Here is a 17,306-nt window from a genome sequence, read left to right on the forward strand (position 1 = left end):
GAAGTGAGGAGTTATGCAGTTAGGAAATAAAATCTAACACAGTGCATTCTGTTGACATTGGAGGCCAGTGCAGTCTTGAGTCAGTTTAGTGTGAGAAAAGCACTGCCACTGACCAGACATATGTCATTATTATCTTCTTCCTAATTTCCAGCAACATTTTCTTCTGTATAATCAATGATAGTTTATTCTTGAAAGAATGTTTTGCCATTGTAATTCTGGATTGAATCTCAGTTTGACATGAAATGCCCTGATCAAATAACTACCCCAGATACCTGAAGTGCTCTACCTGTTCTATTCTTATTCCATCAATTTCAATTCAGAAGGGAATTAACCCTTTACCAATAATTATTGCCTTTGTCTTCATCACGTTTTATCTTCATTCCATACTTCCAACGCTTTCTTATTTAGTCTTTTGATCATTTTTTGCAGTGTAGCAGGGCAACCTGCTAGCATGGCCTGATCATCCGCAAACTCAATACTTTGTACATACTTTTCACCTATTGTAACCCCCTACTTCTTATTCCCAAGTGCCTCCTTCATTAGCACTTCAGCAAAAGCATTAAATAAACCAGTGAAAGTAAGTATCCCCGTCTTAGTCCCTTTTTTAACTTTAGCTTTTTCTGCAGGTTCTCTCAACAATGTATTTCAGGTTCTCTTAACAATGTATTTTGTCTTCTATACAAGTCACAGATCAATCCAATAATCTTCTTCTTGCATTCTATTTTCTCAAGCAATGGCACCAGTTCTCTCAAGATTACTCTATCAGGGTGGTCTCAGACAGTTTTAATTCTATACAGTGGAACCATCTGATGATGTTACCAACAGGAAATCCTAAATAGGAAGCAATCAAGAAATTAATCTCAACAGCTACTAGACTTTTAATACCAACTAAGAAATACTGTTCTACAATTAGGCTTAAATGGATGTCCGATGAACTAGTGAAACTCGTGGCAGAGAAAGAAGATGCATATAAATTATCAGGCGACACAGAAGCCTATCATAGATATAAACTAGTCTGTAATCAAGTCACAACGGAGGTTAGGCAAGCAAAGGTGGATTATGAGACATCTTTGGCAAATGATGCAAAGAAAAGCAGCACAGACTTCTTTACTTATGGAAACTCTAGAAGGAAGGGGATAAATCAGATTGGTCCACTTGATATCATTGGTGGATAAAGCTGACGCACTGAATGAATATTTTGCATCTACATAAGAAATAAGGAATTCTGTAGGGAAGTGTAGGCAGGAAATTTGCCAAACTCTGTCTAACAGGGAGTTAAATGATTTTATAAGAACTGAGAGGAAAGTGGAGGAGAAACTGTTGAGGATAAACAAAAGACAGGTACCTGGGGTGGATGGGATCTACCCAGTAATATAAAGGGAGGCAGCAAGGGACAAGCAAACCCTTAGCCATAATTATGAGTGCATCCTCTGATTCAGGGAAATTCCCCACAGACTGGAGAAGTACAAATGTATCTCTAATTCACAAAAGGGGACCAAAGGGTGATACAAGTAATTACAAACCTGTTAGTTTAACTTCTGTTTCTGGGAAAATAATGGAGTCACTGGTTAAAGAAGCAATGCAGGATTATCTAGATGAGACTGCAGTTATAGTTCAGACACAGCATGCGTTTGTTAAGGGGAAATCTTACCTGACCAATTTGATTGGACACTACAATGTGGTCATAATCAGACGTTTTGATTAATTGGATTATATACTTGGATTTCAGGAAAGGTTTTGATACTGTTGCATATAAACAACTGATTTACAAATTGGAGGCAGTATGGCATTAAGGCCATATTGTTTGTATGGATAAAGGGCTGGTTGAGTGGGAGAAAACATAGTGTAATCAATGGACGCAGTGTCCATTGATTACACTGTCTTTGCGGACTAATGTTATTAGTGGAGTGCCCTCGGGTTCCATGTTGGTACCATTGTTGTGTTTTATATTTATAAATGATATCAATAAAGGTATATCAGGCTTAAGGTCCAAGTTTAAAGATTATACAAAATTTGGCAGGGTTGTCAATGACAGTACACTACTGCAACAGGATCTAGAAAAGTTGGACCGATGGGCTGAGAGGTGGCAAGTGAAGTTTAACATTGACAAATGCAAAGTACTGCATATGGTAGCAGTAACCTCTGAGTAACTTACAACCTGTGCTACATTCAGGGTAGTTGAGGATGAAAAATGCCTGGGGTTAATTGTGGTGTCAGGTATGAAGTTTTCAGGGCAGTGCAGACAGGCTATCAAGAGCAGCTCATGGGATATTATTGTCAATGATATACATGAACTCTGCTAACAGAAATAAGGAGCTGATTATCCCCTTGTATAGGGCAATGGTTGAGCCCCACCTTGGGTTCTACATGCAGGTTTAGAGGCTATTTTAGGAAGGATGTAGCACTGCTGGAATGAGTACAGAGAAGGGCAACAAGATTGGAACATAGGAGTGTTTAAGTTCTGCAAATTGCAGCATCTGGAGACTAGTCACCTGTGAGGTGATTTGATTGAGGTGTATAAGGCCTTGAACGGTTTGTATAAGTTCAATGCTGATGGGATTCTTTCTCAGATTATGCACTTGAGGGTGCATAAATTCAAATTGAGGAAAGACAGTTGCACAACAGGTGTGTAGAAATTTACCTTTAGCCAGCAATTGGTTTATTGCTGGATCAAACTCCCATCTGTAGTTGTGGAATTGATAGCTTAAACAGGTTCAATGAAGTAGCAGAAAAACTCTTGGAATGAATGGATAGGTGATTTTTATTTTTTTTTTTGGCTGACATATATGCTTGCTTTCTTGCATCATATGTCACTAATATTAATTTCTGTAATATGTTATAAATTTAATTCTTATCTTTTCTAATATAATTTCATTTAGTACATTATTTTCTGTATCTTTTAACTCAAATTTTTAAGTTCATAGTAGATAAAATTTTGGTAACTGCTAAATTACTGTAATACTTCATTTCTGATTAATATTTAGCTGATTTCAATTCTGTAAAGTTTATTTTGTAATGTGTTCTAGTTGAACTCTTGCCTTAATAATGGTTGTGGCAAGATCCACATTAAATATTTCATCTGAGGATACCGTGACTCAAATTGATATGGCGGTATGCAATTCTTCTGAAGGTCATGAGTTCATCACGTGCATAGCACATGGCATTAATCAAAGTTCGATCTAAAGTAAAGTGCAGCCATTATCAACCCACTGCAGGATGGAAGCCTCCTCAACAATTCATGCTGAGGGTAATGGACCATAATCTGCCAAGCTGGTCCAGTGCGGGTTGGCAGATCGACCGTATTCAGCAGTCAGGGGCTTGAACCCCAGTCTACTCAAAGAGCGTGTGCTACTGCACTCCCGCTCCTGACCACTCGGCTACGGAGACCGTGATCTAGCTGATAATTAGTGCCTAACTGATGAATATTTTCTTTGTGCCCAATATAAGGGTCATATGGATCTAAAAGGAAAAAACTTAGTGCATTACTAGAATTTGAGTCACTGAAGAAATGGGTACTTGCTCTAGACACAAACGAAACTGTGAGCTCATCATGGACTCAAGATTCTATATTAACCTGTCAAGTGATGCAATTTGATCCCAGTCCCAGAAGAGAATGATCAAGTGTATACTGCTCTTGTTCAACAGAATTCAGTCTAACTGGAAGATTCAACTGTCAGGGAAACAGATAACATTTTTTGTAATAAGTTGGACTACAACTTATTAATTGATTGAAAACTGATTAATAGAATCATGACTCAGATCAGAGCAGCAAAGCAAAAGGCTCAAGCTAATGGAAGCGCTGTGGCTCAGAGCAGAACTGAGGGGTGCAGTTGTCCTCTGACTCACAGCCTTATAAAATGCACTGTTTGCTTGATGTTTGCAGAGCAATCGGGTACGGGACATGATACTGCCAAGGGGGATGTCTTTGTGTGTGTGCACGATGCAAGGAGTGTATCGATATCAAGCAACAACTCGGCGTTCTTGTGGGCCTATATGAGAGCTTGAGGGACAGGGTGGATGCCCTCGAAGAAACTAAATTGAGAGGCCCATCAAGCTCTCAGCTGCCCACATCAACGCCAGAGCTTGCACTTGGGCATCGCGTGACACAGAGACAACCCCCAAGGCAGAATGCGCTGGTCCCGAAGGAACTAGTAGTTGTTGGTGACTCTATTGTCAGGGAAACGGGGAACATGCTTTGTAAAAAAGATAGGTGGAACAGGACCAGGGTATGTCTGCCAGGGGCAAAGGTTAATGACGTTGTAGAGCGAATATCATCTTTTAAGGGCACAAAAGGTAATATTTGTACACGTTGGCACTAATAATATTAAGAGTAGGAGACCGGCAGAATTACTTAACAAGTACAGGTCACTGTTGAACAAAAGCCGAGAATTAGGGTTGAATTTGAAAGTGTCTGCAATTCTGCCCAGACACGATAGGAGGGAGTATATGATGAGAGCCTTGTCGATCAATTCGGCCCTGGAAAGATTGTGCAAGGCTCAAGGGGTAGAATTTTTTTCAGCCTGGACTGTACTTGTTAACAGGAGAGACTGCTTCTACAGGGATGGGATACACTTAAATAGAAAGGGTGCAAGAATATTTGCTGATGCTATCGAGGCAGTGTTAGGTGGGTCGGAAAACTGCTAGCTTGGGGGGGAGACAAAGACCAATAGATTGACAGTAGCCACTGGCAGAGGTGAAAGAGATTCTTGCACTGCTTCTATTAGAATGAGCAGAAGCCTGAAAAACAAGATGCATGGTATTTCAGAGACTGCTGGGAGCCACTGCGGTACAAGTAAACACATGGGTTGTGTTAGGGTAGCCAAGAATAGAAACAGGTGCAGGTATACTTGCGTGTACACCAATGCTAGGAGTTTAGTAAATAAATTTGATGAATTTGAGGTATTGCTCAAAACATCAAAGGCAGATATTGTTGGGATATCAGAGACGTGGTGTCACACAGATATAAGGGATGCAGAACTGCAATTTGGGGAGTACAACGTCTACAGAAAGGATAGACAGGATAGGAAGGGGGGAGGGGTTATGCTATTAGTTAAGAAACACAAAAAAACCAAGGAAGTGAAGCCAGTCGACATCGCTGGACAGTGCAGTGTTGAGTCAGTTTGGTGTGACATAAGCATAGGGAGATCAAAATTGAGAGTAGGAGTGTGCTATAGGCATAATGACTCTGATGAGCATAATAAGGAACTGTACAGGGAAATAGAGTGGGCCAGTAAATCAGAGAGTCTTATAATGGGAGATTTTAATTTCCCAGATATTGACTGGAATTTGGGGGCTGGTTACTCACACACTAGCAGGGCTTTTGTGGATTTATTGGATGATTGTTTTCTACATCAGCATGTTCGGGAGGCAACTAGAGGGAGTAATACTCTTGATTTGATTATCAGCAGTGATTCTTCATGCATTAAGAATCTGCAGATAAATGAACCACTAGGTGGCAGTGATCACAGTGTGCTGAAGTGGGATTTACTCAAAGAGGTAACTACCATTAGGGGTAAAGGGAAGGGTTATTGCTTCCGTAAAGGCGACTACGATGGACTGAGACAGTATTTAAATTCTATACAGTGGGACCAACTGATGATGTTACCAACAGCAAATTCAAAATGGGAAGCATTCAAAGAACTTATCTTGGCTTTACATACCAACTAAGAAATATTGTTCAAGGTTTAGGCCAAAATGGATGTCAGATGAACTAATGAGGCATATGGCAGAGAAGAAAAATGCATGGGATACTTACAAATTAACACATGACACAGAAGCCTATGATAGATACAAGTTCATATGCAACCAAGTTACAAAGGAGGTTAGGCAGGCGAAGGCAGATTACGAGAAATCCTTGGCAAGGGATGCAAAGAAAAACAGCAAAGAGTTCTTTACTTATGTAAACTCTAGAAGGAAGGGGATGAATCAGATTGGTCCACTTGATATTGATGGGTCGGCTGTTGATGATCCTGCTCAGGTAGCTAACAAACTAAATGAATATTTTGCATCGACATTCACACATGAGGAGTTATTCAGCAAAGGGAATACCAGAGGTGTATTCAACTCTAGCAGCAAGCTACAGAATCTTGAAATAACTGGGAGTAAAGTGGAGGAGAAACTGTTGAAGATAAACACAAGAAAGGCACCCGGGGTGGATGGGATCTATCCAGTTATATTAAAGGAGGCAGCAAAGGAAGTAAGCAAACCCTTAGCCATAATTATGATAGCTTCCTTGGACTCAGGGGAGGTACCCATAGACTGGAAATGTGCAAATGTGACCCCAATTCACAAAGGAGGATCAAAGGCTGACACAAGTAATTATAGACCTGTGAGCTTAACTTCTGTTCCAGGAAAATTAATGGAGGCACTGGTTAAAGAAGCACTGCAAGATCATTTAGACAAGACTTCAGTTATAGCTCAGACACAGCATGGTTTTGTTAAGGGGAAGTCTTGCCTGACCAACTTGATTGGGTACTATGATGCAGTCACAAAAGAACTGGATGCAGGGAATAACTTTGATATTATATACTTGGATCTTAGAAAGGCTTTTGATACTGTTGCACATGGAAGACTGCTACACAAATTGGAGCAGTGTGACATTGGAGGCAAATTGCTGCTATGGATAAAGGGGTGGTTGAGGGGGAGAAGACAGAGAGTGGTAATCAATGGACACTGCTCGTCGTGGACTAATGTTATTAGTGGAGTCCCTCAGGGTTCAGTATTGGGGCCTTTATTGTTTTCTGTATTTATAAATGATATTGATGATGGTATATCAGGCTTAATGTCCAAGTTTGCAGATGATACAAAGGTTGGCAGGGTTGTCAAGGACACTACTGACACTATGCTGCTGCAACAGGATCTGGAAAGGTTGAGCAGATGGGCTGAGAGGTGGCAAATGAAGTTTAACATTGACAAATATAAAGTACTACACATGGGAAACAGCAACCCCAGAGCAACGTATCAACTCTGTGGTACTACACTGACAGTGGTATAGAATGAAAGGGACTTGGGGGTGATTGTGCAGGCAGATATGAAGTTCTCTGAGCAGTGCAGACGGGCTGCAAGAGTAGCTCATGGAGTATTGTCAATGATATACAGGAATTTTTCCAGCAGGGATAAGGAGGTTATTATTCCATTGTATAAGGCAATGGTCAGGCCACACCTAGAGTACTGTATACAGGTCTGGAGGCCTCATTTCAAGAAGGATGTAGAGCTGCTGGAACGAGTACAGAGAAGGGCAACAAGATTAGTGAATGGAACAAAGGGGTGCTCTTACGAAGAAAGGCTTAAGTTTTGCAAATTACAGTGTCTGGAGACTAGGCACCAGCGAGGTGATCTGATAGAGGTGTATAAAGCCTTGAATGGGTTAAGCATGCTCAATGCTGATGGGATTCTTCCTCTAGCTCAGAAAAATCACCTGAGAGGGCATAAATTCAAATTGAGGAAAGACAGATGTAGGATAGACGTGCGGAAATTTGCCTTTAGCCAGCGGGTGGTTGGTTGGTGGAACAGACTGCCATCCCTTGTGGTAGAGGTTGATAGCCTAAATAAGTTTAAGGCTCAGCTGGACAGGTATTTTGAACGAACAGAGGGGTGAAGTGGAAGTGGGTTTTTTTTTTTTTTTTTTTTTGGCTGATGCTGCATAAGCTTGCTTTCTTGCATCAAATGCCTCTACTAATGCTAATGCTAACAACCAGGGTGTGTTTGCTGTAAGCTACAATTAATGATGCCACCAACAGATTGTCAGATTATAAGGGAGGTAAAAAGAGCATTATTACTATTCATTTAGGGACTAATGATATTAAGCGCACACAAACTGTTGATTTTTTGGAAATATATGGGACTATGGCAAAAGTTGTATTGTGAGTTGGGTCAGATTGTGAACATGCCTGCAGTTCTGCCTATGCATGATTATTCTTCCAGTCATATAGTTCCCTGAGGAGCTGTTATGGCCACCAACAAAATCCTTCAACTGCATTGATCACATGCTATACAAGCGGCATCACAAAATGTCATGCCCACTTTTGGGCATGACATTTTGATGATCCCATCCTTCCATCTAGTTGCAGGTCTTCCTTTAACAGCAGTTTTTGGAGTTGGTTTTGTTATGGTCTCTGTGGCATCATTATCTGATGCCACAGAGCATGATTGCAGGGACTATATGCTGAAAGTTTTTCAAAGTATTTCAAAAAATGGACTGATTCAACTGTTGATGTAGATTCGAGTGCAGCCATGGAATTAAAAGGAATGATTAAAGATGCTCATTAAAAAATGAACACTAATGGTATGCAATTCTTCTGAAGGTCATGAGTTCATCACACACACACACACACACACACACACACACACACACACACAATGCAAACCATAGAAACATGCATTGCAGTTAAAAAGGGAGAAGTACATCCTAGCAAGAAAACTTGAAAAATTTACACATAACTAGATCTCAGCAATGTACAGCTCGAAAAAGATGCTAATTTGTGAGATGAAAAACAAGTTCTGTATGGAAGGAAGCAATGCAGCCACTTATGTCTGGAAGATTTGGAACAATGTGAATCGAAATAGAACATACTTCAGTGAAGTCTTCAAAAACTGAAATTTCCTATCCAAGAAATTCAGAGAAAGAATTTCCTGGAAATGAAATAGAATGCTATAATGCAAGAAAAAGACTGTTAGTCCTCTTCCAGTTCAATTCCAGAAAAGAGTAACTAAAAACAAAACTGTTCTCGGCAAAGCATCATTATTATTAGGTTTTTTTTTTTTTTTTTAGGAGCATTAGCAACTAAGGCCATATTGCTCCGGGGATATGCAGTGATCATTCTCTGACCTTTCCACATCCTCCGTATTTTGTGGGCACGGGTTTGAACCCCGGTCTAAATCAAGAAGCGTGTGCTACGCACTGCTGCTCCTACCCACCTGGCTACGGAGGCGCCTCGGCAAAGCAGCTTTAAAAGAAGATAACTATGCATTTTTTACCAAGATATATTATTCGAGGTTCAGAGCCAGTTTTTGACAAGATAGCTTGTCAACCCAGTGTTTTTTTTTTTTTTTTTTTAGGAGCATTGTCAACTAAGGACATATTGCTCAGTCAACCCAGTGATCAGCAGGAATATTCACAATATGTGAAATGCTTGGTGGGGTAGTAAGTTTTAAATGCTCAAAAGTTAGGGTAATAGTCTCATGCTACAATATAAATAACTGCACGAGTAAAGTATGACCTCAGTATACACACAGCGGTTGAGTAATATGGGTATGGCGTACAATTTAAATAAATAGCATTGCACTTCTCCACTGAAACTGATTTTTATGTGAAATTCATAGTGCATTACAAAGGCATCTCGTAGTTGTCTTCCCACCATATGAGAATCATGCACTTAGTAGAAAACAGTTGCTTGAGTGATATGCACAGAATGAGGATATGTCCTGCTTGCAAAATTACTAGAAGGCCTTAAATTTACTTTTCAGGGGTAGGCTTCGTGGAGCGATTACTCCAAGCTTTTGCCACTCCATCTCTCTATCCTACCTGTACTCCTTTCACATCCAATTCCAAAGCACTTCTGTGTTTTTTCCACACATACACCAATTAACTGCACAATAAATCAACAATAAATCTACAAAGCCGATGATATGTTAATACAAATGTGAAATACAGTACTGTACTACTGCTGCTCATCGTCCTCCAACAAGAGAAAGCAATACTCTTGATCTGATTATGAGCAGTTAACCTTCATGCATTAAGAATCATCACCAGAAAAAAGAACCACTAGGTTGCAGCGATAAAATGGTATTGACATGGGATTCACTTAAGGATAACTATTATATATGGTAATGGAAGGGATTTTGCTTTCACAAAGGTGACTATGAGGGTCTTAGACACTTTTTACATTATATTCAAGTGGGACCAACTACAAATACTAAATGGCAAGCATTCATAGAAATCACTAAGCTTATTATAGCAACATACAATGTTTAGAACTAAATGGATGTCAGATGAACTGATGAGGATAGTGATGGGGAAGAAAAAAGCAAGGGATTATTATAAATTATCAAAGAGAACAAACCTACAGAAACTAGTCTGCAATTGAGTCATTAAGATGTTTTTATGGACTGGGATACCAGAAGTATAACAGAGAACTAAATGATTTTGTGGTTAGGTAAGCTAAGGTAGATTATGAAATTTCTTTGCATTTTTAATCAAAGAATTCTCTTCGATAAATAGATCAAGGAATTTTTTGCACATATTAACACTAGAAGGAAAGTGATGAGCCACATTGGTTGACCAGATGTGAATGGCATAATTATTAATGATCCTATACAGGTAGCTGACAAACTGAATAAATATTCTGCATCTATATTTATGTGCAAAGATGTTTTTATGGATTGGGATACAAGAAGTATAACAGAGAGCTAAATGATTTTGTGGTAACTCAGAAGAAAGTGGAAGAGAAATTGTTGAAGCTAAAAGTAAATAAGACAACAGAATTTACCCAGTTATATTAAACAGCAAAATAGGTAATTAGAGAGGATCCTTGGATTCAGACAGTCAAGATATGCAAATGTCGTGCAAATAGCAAAGTGAAAAATTACAGACCATCAGCTGGACTTCTGTTCCAGGGAAAGCAATGGAGTTAGTGGTTGAAGAAGTAACACAGGACCACCTTGAGAAGAATACAGTTATAAGAAATGAATTTGATAGGGAGAACTCTTGTGTGACCAATCTGATTAGTTACTATGACAGACTAACAAAGCAAACTGGAGGCAAAACATTATTATTTTTACATCACATATTTAGATTTCAGTAAAGCTGCTGACACTGCTGTTCCACACAAAAGACTGCTGCACAAATTGGAACAGTGTAGCATTAGCAGCATTTACCTGTATATAAAAGTATGGTTGAATGACAAAACAAATTTGAGTAGTAAGAAAATTAAGGGCAAGATACTGCTGTGTATAAGGGTATGATTGAATGGCAGAAAACAGCAATTATTAATGGACACTACTCTACTTGGAATGTCATTATGGAGTCTCTCAGAGTTCAGTGCTGGATCCCTTGCTGTTTTCAATATTTATTAATGACATCAACAAAGATATATCAAATCTAATGTCTAAATTTGCAGATGTTACTAAGGTTGACAGCATGATTAGACAAGAAGACCTAGAAAAATTAGGCGGATTGGCTGAGAACTGGCAACTGAGGTTTAACACTAATAAATGCACGGTACTACATATGAGTAGCAGCAATCCCCAAGTATGGTTCATTACACACTTTAACAACTTCAGCCTCCTACAATTTATTCACTTAAAACAAACAAAAACCTTTCTGAAATTTAAATAACTGATAACAGTATCAAATAATATAAAAAAGTATTCTAAAAAAAAAAAAAAAAAAAAACACACTATAACAAGAAATTTCATCAAACAGAATAGTTCTGCTGTTGCTGTCCACTTGTTTTACCACCATCAACTGAATGGAACATTGAGCCAATCTCCTACAGGTAAATTTGATTTATTTAACTCAGTTTTTATCATTTAAGCTTCAGAAAAGTTGTAGCAAGTTGGTTTTAGCTTATTTTAGAAATCATAATGATCAGGTCATCCTTTAAAGCAGCATTTCTCAAACTGTATTCCGCAAAAAATTGTAATTAATAATTTAAAAAATAAATTTTGCACATTTTTAGTATTCACCACTTTTGTATCATTATAATATTTAACATAAATTTTTTTTTTGGTTATTAATATACTGCCATAGACATAATCAAATAGACCGCAGAAAACTTTATTTTGGTGGGCTTTGCATAGAGAAGTATGCTTGAAAAAAAGTGAACTTTAAAATGATAAGCAAAGTACTTCTAGTAGTGCAACTGTGGTTGATGAAAGCAAACACAATATTGTCACACTTCAAAGTGAGGAGGATGAACAATTGCAGCCTTTTGTTCCCCAAAAATCTCAAGTGAAAAAGCAGGAACCAACTAATAAAAGACTAAAACGAAAGTATAATGACAGTTATTTGAATTTCAGCTTTACATGTGTTGGAAATAAGGATGCTCCTAATGCACAGTGCGTCATATGTAATAAAATATTAACAAACAGTTCTTTGACTCCTGCTAAACTTGTGTTTCATAAGTGTTCCATGAATATGTTGTGGGATGAAAAGTGTTCCGTGACTATGTTGTAAGATGAAATGTGTTCCGTGACTATGTTGTAAGATGAAAAGTGTTCCATGACTATGTTGTAAGATGAAGTGTTCTGTAACTATAAACGTTTGGGAAACGCTGCTTTAAAGAGCAAAGGAAACTTAATTTCTGTTTCAATTAAACATTAATCATCTGGTAACCATTCCATCATCCTTTTAGTTGCTATATAAAATATAGCTAAAGACAGCTTGACACGATAATGATATCATAGCCTTAACTAATATTAGCTAAACTTACTTGTTACTCATATCTGATGCAAAAGTATTTATCTTCAAGTTTAGCATCCTTTAAAAACATTCGCTTAGTTGTTTCATACACTTAATTACAAGTCTTATGCAAAAATATTAAAACTCCAACTCTCTCTCTAAAGATTAAAAACAAAATAGGCTCTCTTATTACTATATTCAGCCATGCATGTATGCATGCTTGCACATGTATGTCACAAGTGCAACATAGCAGAGACAAACATTTTTTTCGAACAATTGCTTAAGCTTATATAAAAATACGTTGAACACATCTAGTTTAATAAAAATTAATTTAAGTTTTACAGCTGATATGATTAACAATATTTTTCTCTCCATATCATTGTTGGTAGAGTGATAAAAGTCATTCTAGCTTGACAACTGACCCAAAAATTTAAAATACAAACAAGCAAAAATAATGAATGACTTGCCCTGGTGGCAAGTATTTTTGGAAAACAAAAATACTTTCTTTAATAGAATTTATCATGAATATTTCTGAGCAGTGCAGATAAGCTCCAAGTACAGTTCATGTCAACAACTGGCTGGAATTTTGCCAACTGCAACACATGGAGGTGATTAGTCCATTGTATACTGCAATGGTCAGGCCACATCTGGAGTAATGCATACAGGTTTGGAAGCCTTGTTTTAGGAAGGATGTGGATCTGTTGCACTCCAACAGATCCAAATCATTCAGGAGAGCAACAAGGTCAGCCAGGGTCAGAAAATGGTATTCTTATCAAGAATAACTTGACAAGAGTACACTGCATACTAGAGGCAAACTGGGTAAAAAATTCTTACTAGGGAAAACTTGTAGTGGACCTCAAACTAGTGTTTATGGCCAAAATCACATTGGCCTCTGGCACACCAGAGTTTCCCTGGTAAGTCTTATTGTCAGTCCGCCTCTGCTGTATACATTGCAATGTGTGCAAACTATGCACCTGCACAAAGACCTGAATGAAGTGTTTAAATGGATTAAGTAATTTCAATGCTAAATCCTTACCTTTCCCAGACAACACACATAAGAGGACAATTCTGAATTTAAAAAGGATAGCTGCAGAATTTATATGTGAAAATTGTATTGAAGCCAAAGAGTGAATTATTGATTACCAAAAAAATTTCCATCTGGTGTTTTCTGGAAATGGGTAATTTAAATAAATTTAAGGGATCATTAGGTATATTTTTAGAGGGGATACACAAGTGAGACAGGTGGTTTTTTTTTTTTTTTTTTTTTTTTTTGTTCCTTGTTTCATTTGCCATTACTAAAACAAAGTTAATAATCAGTAAAGCAGCTTTTCGACATGATCAGATTATTTGGCAAGCTTGGTTGCCTAAACTGTACAACAAATAGCTACATATAAAGAAAACTAGGGAGTGAACTTTTCAAAATTAGATCTGAAAATAAATCATTTAACAGAATAATGTAGCAGTCAATGAATTTAGGGACAAAGGCCTCATCCCAAAGAAGTATAACATACAACTATACAGGGATTGCATAGCCTCAGTTTGTAAGTAGCACCAAGCAGCAAATTGTTTATTGTGACTGGACTTCGCTCATGGTACCTACTTCCCAAATAAAAATGTCAGAAGCAATGTATGATGAATTGCTGAAACAGCATACATTTTAAATAAACAGCAATATACTTTTCTAGTGGAACAATGCTTTTATAACTTAAAGGGATTAGTAAAATTTTGAGGAACTCACGGTGAAATATTTCCACAATCTGAGATCTATACATTCGGTAGCATACTGAGTCTGCACTACATACAGGCTGAGACTATGATCTACTTGTACAATTATAGAATTCATAAAATTAAAAACTAGCTTTGTTGCAAAATTGAATTTTACTTGCCTTGTATCTATGCCAATAATTTTACCCACAACATCTAACCGAGTAGTAAACTGTTCCAGACCAAGGGAAGTTGGATTTTTTTCATTGGATGGAATACGTCGAGCTACACATACTAAATGATTCTGTGTATCTGTAAATATAAAAAAAAAATAAAAATTTTGCTGTTTTAGGCTTTTATGACAAAACTAAGTTTATAACTTAAAAAAAGAATAAAAGAAAGAAAACAGGATTCAAGACAAATAACTATTTTTTGAAACATTTAAGCTATTATTTATATTTTGATGTGCAATCTTGAATGTATTCAGGATTTTTTTTTTTTTTTTTTTTTTTTTATGAAAACCCCAAACACCAGAGGTATTAGAACCTATAGTACTTAGTACCGTGCTTGGGTTGGAGGTTGAGAAGACAAAAGAAGATATTTGTTGACATTAGACTTGGCATTTTGTAGACTAATTTTCAGGAAATACGTATGAAGGAAGGTTTTTCCAGAAAACGGCAGTCGAATGAATAAACAAGGACGATGAAAAGTTGGTTCTGTGAGTTTGAAGTTGGACAGTAAATGGCTGTTGTTGGCTGGTGGTGGCAACAGTGTGAACAGTGTTCAGACTGTCCTGAAAGAGAGAGTGGGAATTATAGAAGCCAATTCAAGAGAACAGTGCCCATGAAAGTATCTGTAGAAACGGCATGCTGTAGAAACAGTACGTACTTCTATGAGACAGGGAGTGCAGAGACTCGTTTTAGAGAGGAGTCATTAATTAACCTAACTACCCTCTTCTGAATGGAATCTAGAAATCTGAGAAAGGTTTTGGAGGCACCGCCCAAGATGTGGGAACAATATTCCACGACAGGGCAGATGTGCGATTTGTACAGAGTGAACAGCTGTTTGGAAGAAAAGTAACACCGAGAGCGAAAGAGAAAACCAAGTTTTTTAGATGCAGCAGAGGAAGCAATATTTGTAATGTGCTTGTGCCAAGAGAGATTAGAAGTCAGGGTAATCCCCAAAAGAGATATCATCTTGCCTAGAAATCACAGTGTCACCAAAGATAAGCATAGGAGCAGAGAATCCTTTTTGCGAGATATAAGACAAGACTTGAGTTTTACATTGATTGAAATCAACTAAGTTGTCTTTGCCCCATCGGCATTTAAGAAATTAGTAGCGGCTAACCAGCATTAGTGGAGAATTTAGAAGACAGAGAGCCATCTACCATCACCCTCAGTGAGCGATCAGAAAGAAAACTGGATAACCAATTACAAAAAACAGTTGGCAAATCATAAGATGAAAGCTTGTTTAGAAGACCTTTATGTCAAACATGATTGAAAGCCTTTGAGATGTCAAGTGCAACTGCTCGTGTTTCACCGAACTTTTGCACTGAATTTGTCCATAAATGGGTAACATAAGCCAGAATCGCTGATCAGACAAAAGGTTTCTAGGTAGTTTAAGAGTTGGTGGTTAATTGATTTCTCCGTTACTTCAGAAAGAGTAGAAATAATTGGATGGGAGGGATTTGTCACCCTTTTTAGGAACTGGTTGGATAGGAGCAAATTTCCAAGCAGAAGGAAAAACACCTTTGGTATAAGAAAGTGAAAAAAGGCGGCAAAGAACAGGAGTAAGTTCAGGAGCACAGGTTTTGAGACGTGGAGAAATACCATCAGGATCTGGAGCTTTCTTAGCATCAAGATTTGTCAAAATCCTTCTGACATCCTTTTGATTGAAGACCACAGGAGGCATTGAATGGAGCATGCTGGGAATGGTGGGAGGTGTTTTCCAAGATTATATCATTAATCATTAAGATTATATATTGTATACCTCGAATCTCTCTGCCCATGCATATTAACTACTGTATGGTGGGAGGGGGAAGGAGGAGGAGGGAGCCCTAATAAAACTACTAGAAAAACTCCATGTTTCGTTTGCAATTAAGACCTAAAACTTTTGATTCTGCACTAAGAAATTCCAGGAATAAAAGATATTAAAACAAAATAAATACAGTAACCTCTCGATTTACAAACACAGTGCCATCTCAAAAAAGTATTTTGTGGAGAGAAAGCTCAAAAATGTAATGATTTTCACACAGATATAATAGAATAACAAAAGAGTTTGAAAATAAAGTGTTCACTCTCAAAAATGCATTATAACTAGAATAAGCATGTAACATACAAACCCTTAAACAAAATTTAAATCTTTTTTAACAGTTACATTTTAACCCAGTGAATGTGCAGGATCCCAAGGACTTTGCTTTTTCAGGAGGAAAATTATTAGAAGGAATATTCAAAACAGTGAAGAAAATTTATTTTCCTTCAAGGAACCATTGTTTTTGACTATTTTCATTCTAATAATTTGTCTATGTCTTCTTTAACCTTTACTGGTCACCTCTGTTTATTAGAAATTTTTTGCAAAAGGTGCAAAAAATTTCTTGGGCCCCATTCTACAGATGAAACTGCAGTGAGATTAATTTAATAAAAACTCTTTGCACCTAATAACAGCTGCAATGAATTTATCAAAAGTTCTTTATTTATCACAGAAACATGAAAGGACTTCAGAGAGAAGAGTATACAGTCCCCCCCCCACACCAAAATTGAACTGTTCTGAATAAATATTACGTTTATCTAACAGGATATACTGTTGGTTATTTGTATCATGTATATTTACTTTAATTGTGCATGCTTGATATATTACATTTAACAAAGATGGGTTCAATATTTAAAATGCATAAACAATAAAATTCAATTTGTAAAAAGTCTATTATTAAATACCACATATAAATGTTGAAAATTTTCATCTTTACCCATTTTATTTTTCGAAATGGTGATACTTTCTGAAGCGATGGAAAAGATCATAAGATCAAAAAATAAGTTCACAAACTCATATCTGTGGGGTAAACTTGTGAACAGTCTCGCTTTTGTGTCAAAAAATTTTTCATCATTCAGATGATAATAGACTGGGAACTCACTTTATCTGAAATTTGAACTATTTAGCAAAATACAAAGAAAACACAGCTAATCAGTATAAGACTCTTATAACA

General features: G+C 37.3%; 1 protein-coding gene across 2 annotated transcripts in view; it reads right to left on the reverse strand.

Moving 5' to 3' along the window:
* LOC150084471 (uncharacterized) overlaps positions 1–17,306 on the reverse strand; it is a 1,198,120-nt gene that overhangs the window by 334,435 nt on the left and 846,379 nt on the right. For both annotated transcript variants that reach the window (XM_090376097.1, XM_090376096.1), the window contains one exon: positions 14,287–14,416. In XM_090376097.1, the coding sequence (XP_090232223.1) occupies positions 14,287–14,416 (130 nt within the window). The remainder of the gene's footprint in view (positions 1–14,286; positions 14,417–17,306) is intronic.

The sequence above is a fragment of the Mastigoproctus giganteus genome, chromosome 6 (genome assembly GCF_048544385.1).
Source record: "Mastigoproctus giganteus isolate SK-2022 chromosome 6, ASM4854438v1, whole genome shotgun sequence".
In the NCBI taxonomy this organism is placed as follows: domain Eukaryota; kingdom Metazoa; phylum Arthropoda; class Arachnida; order Uropygi; family Thelyphonidae; genus Mastigoproctus; species Mastigoproctus giganteus.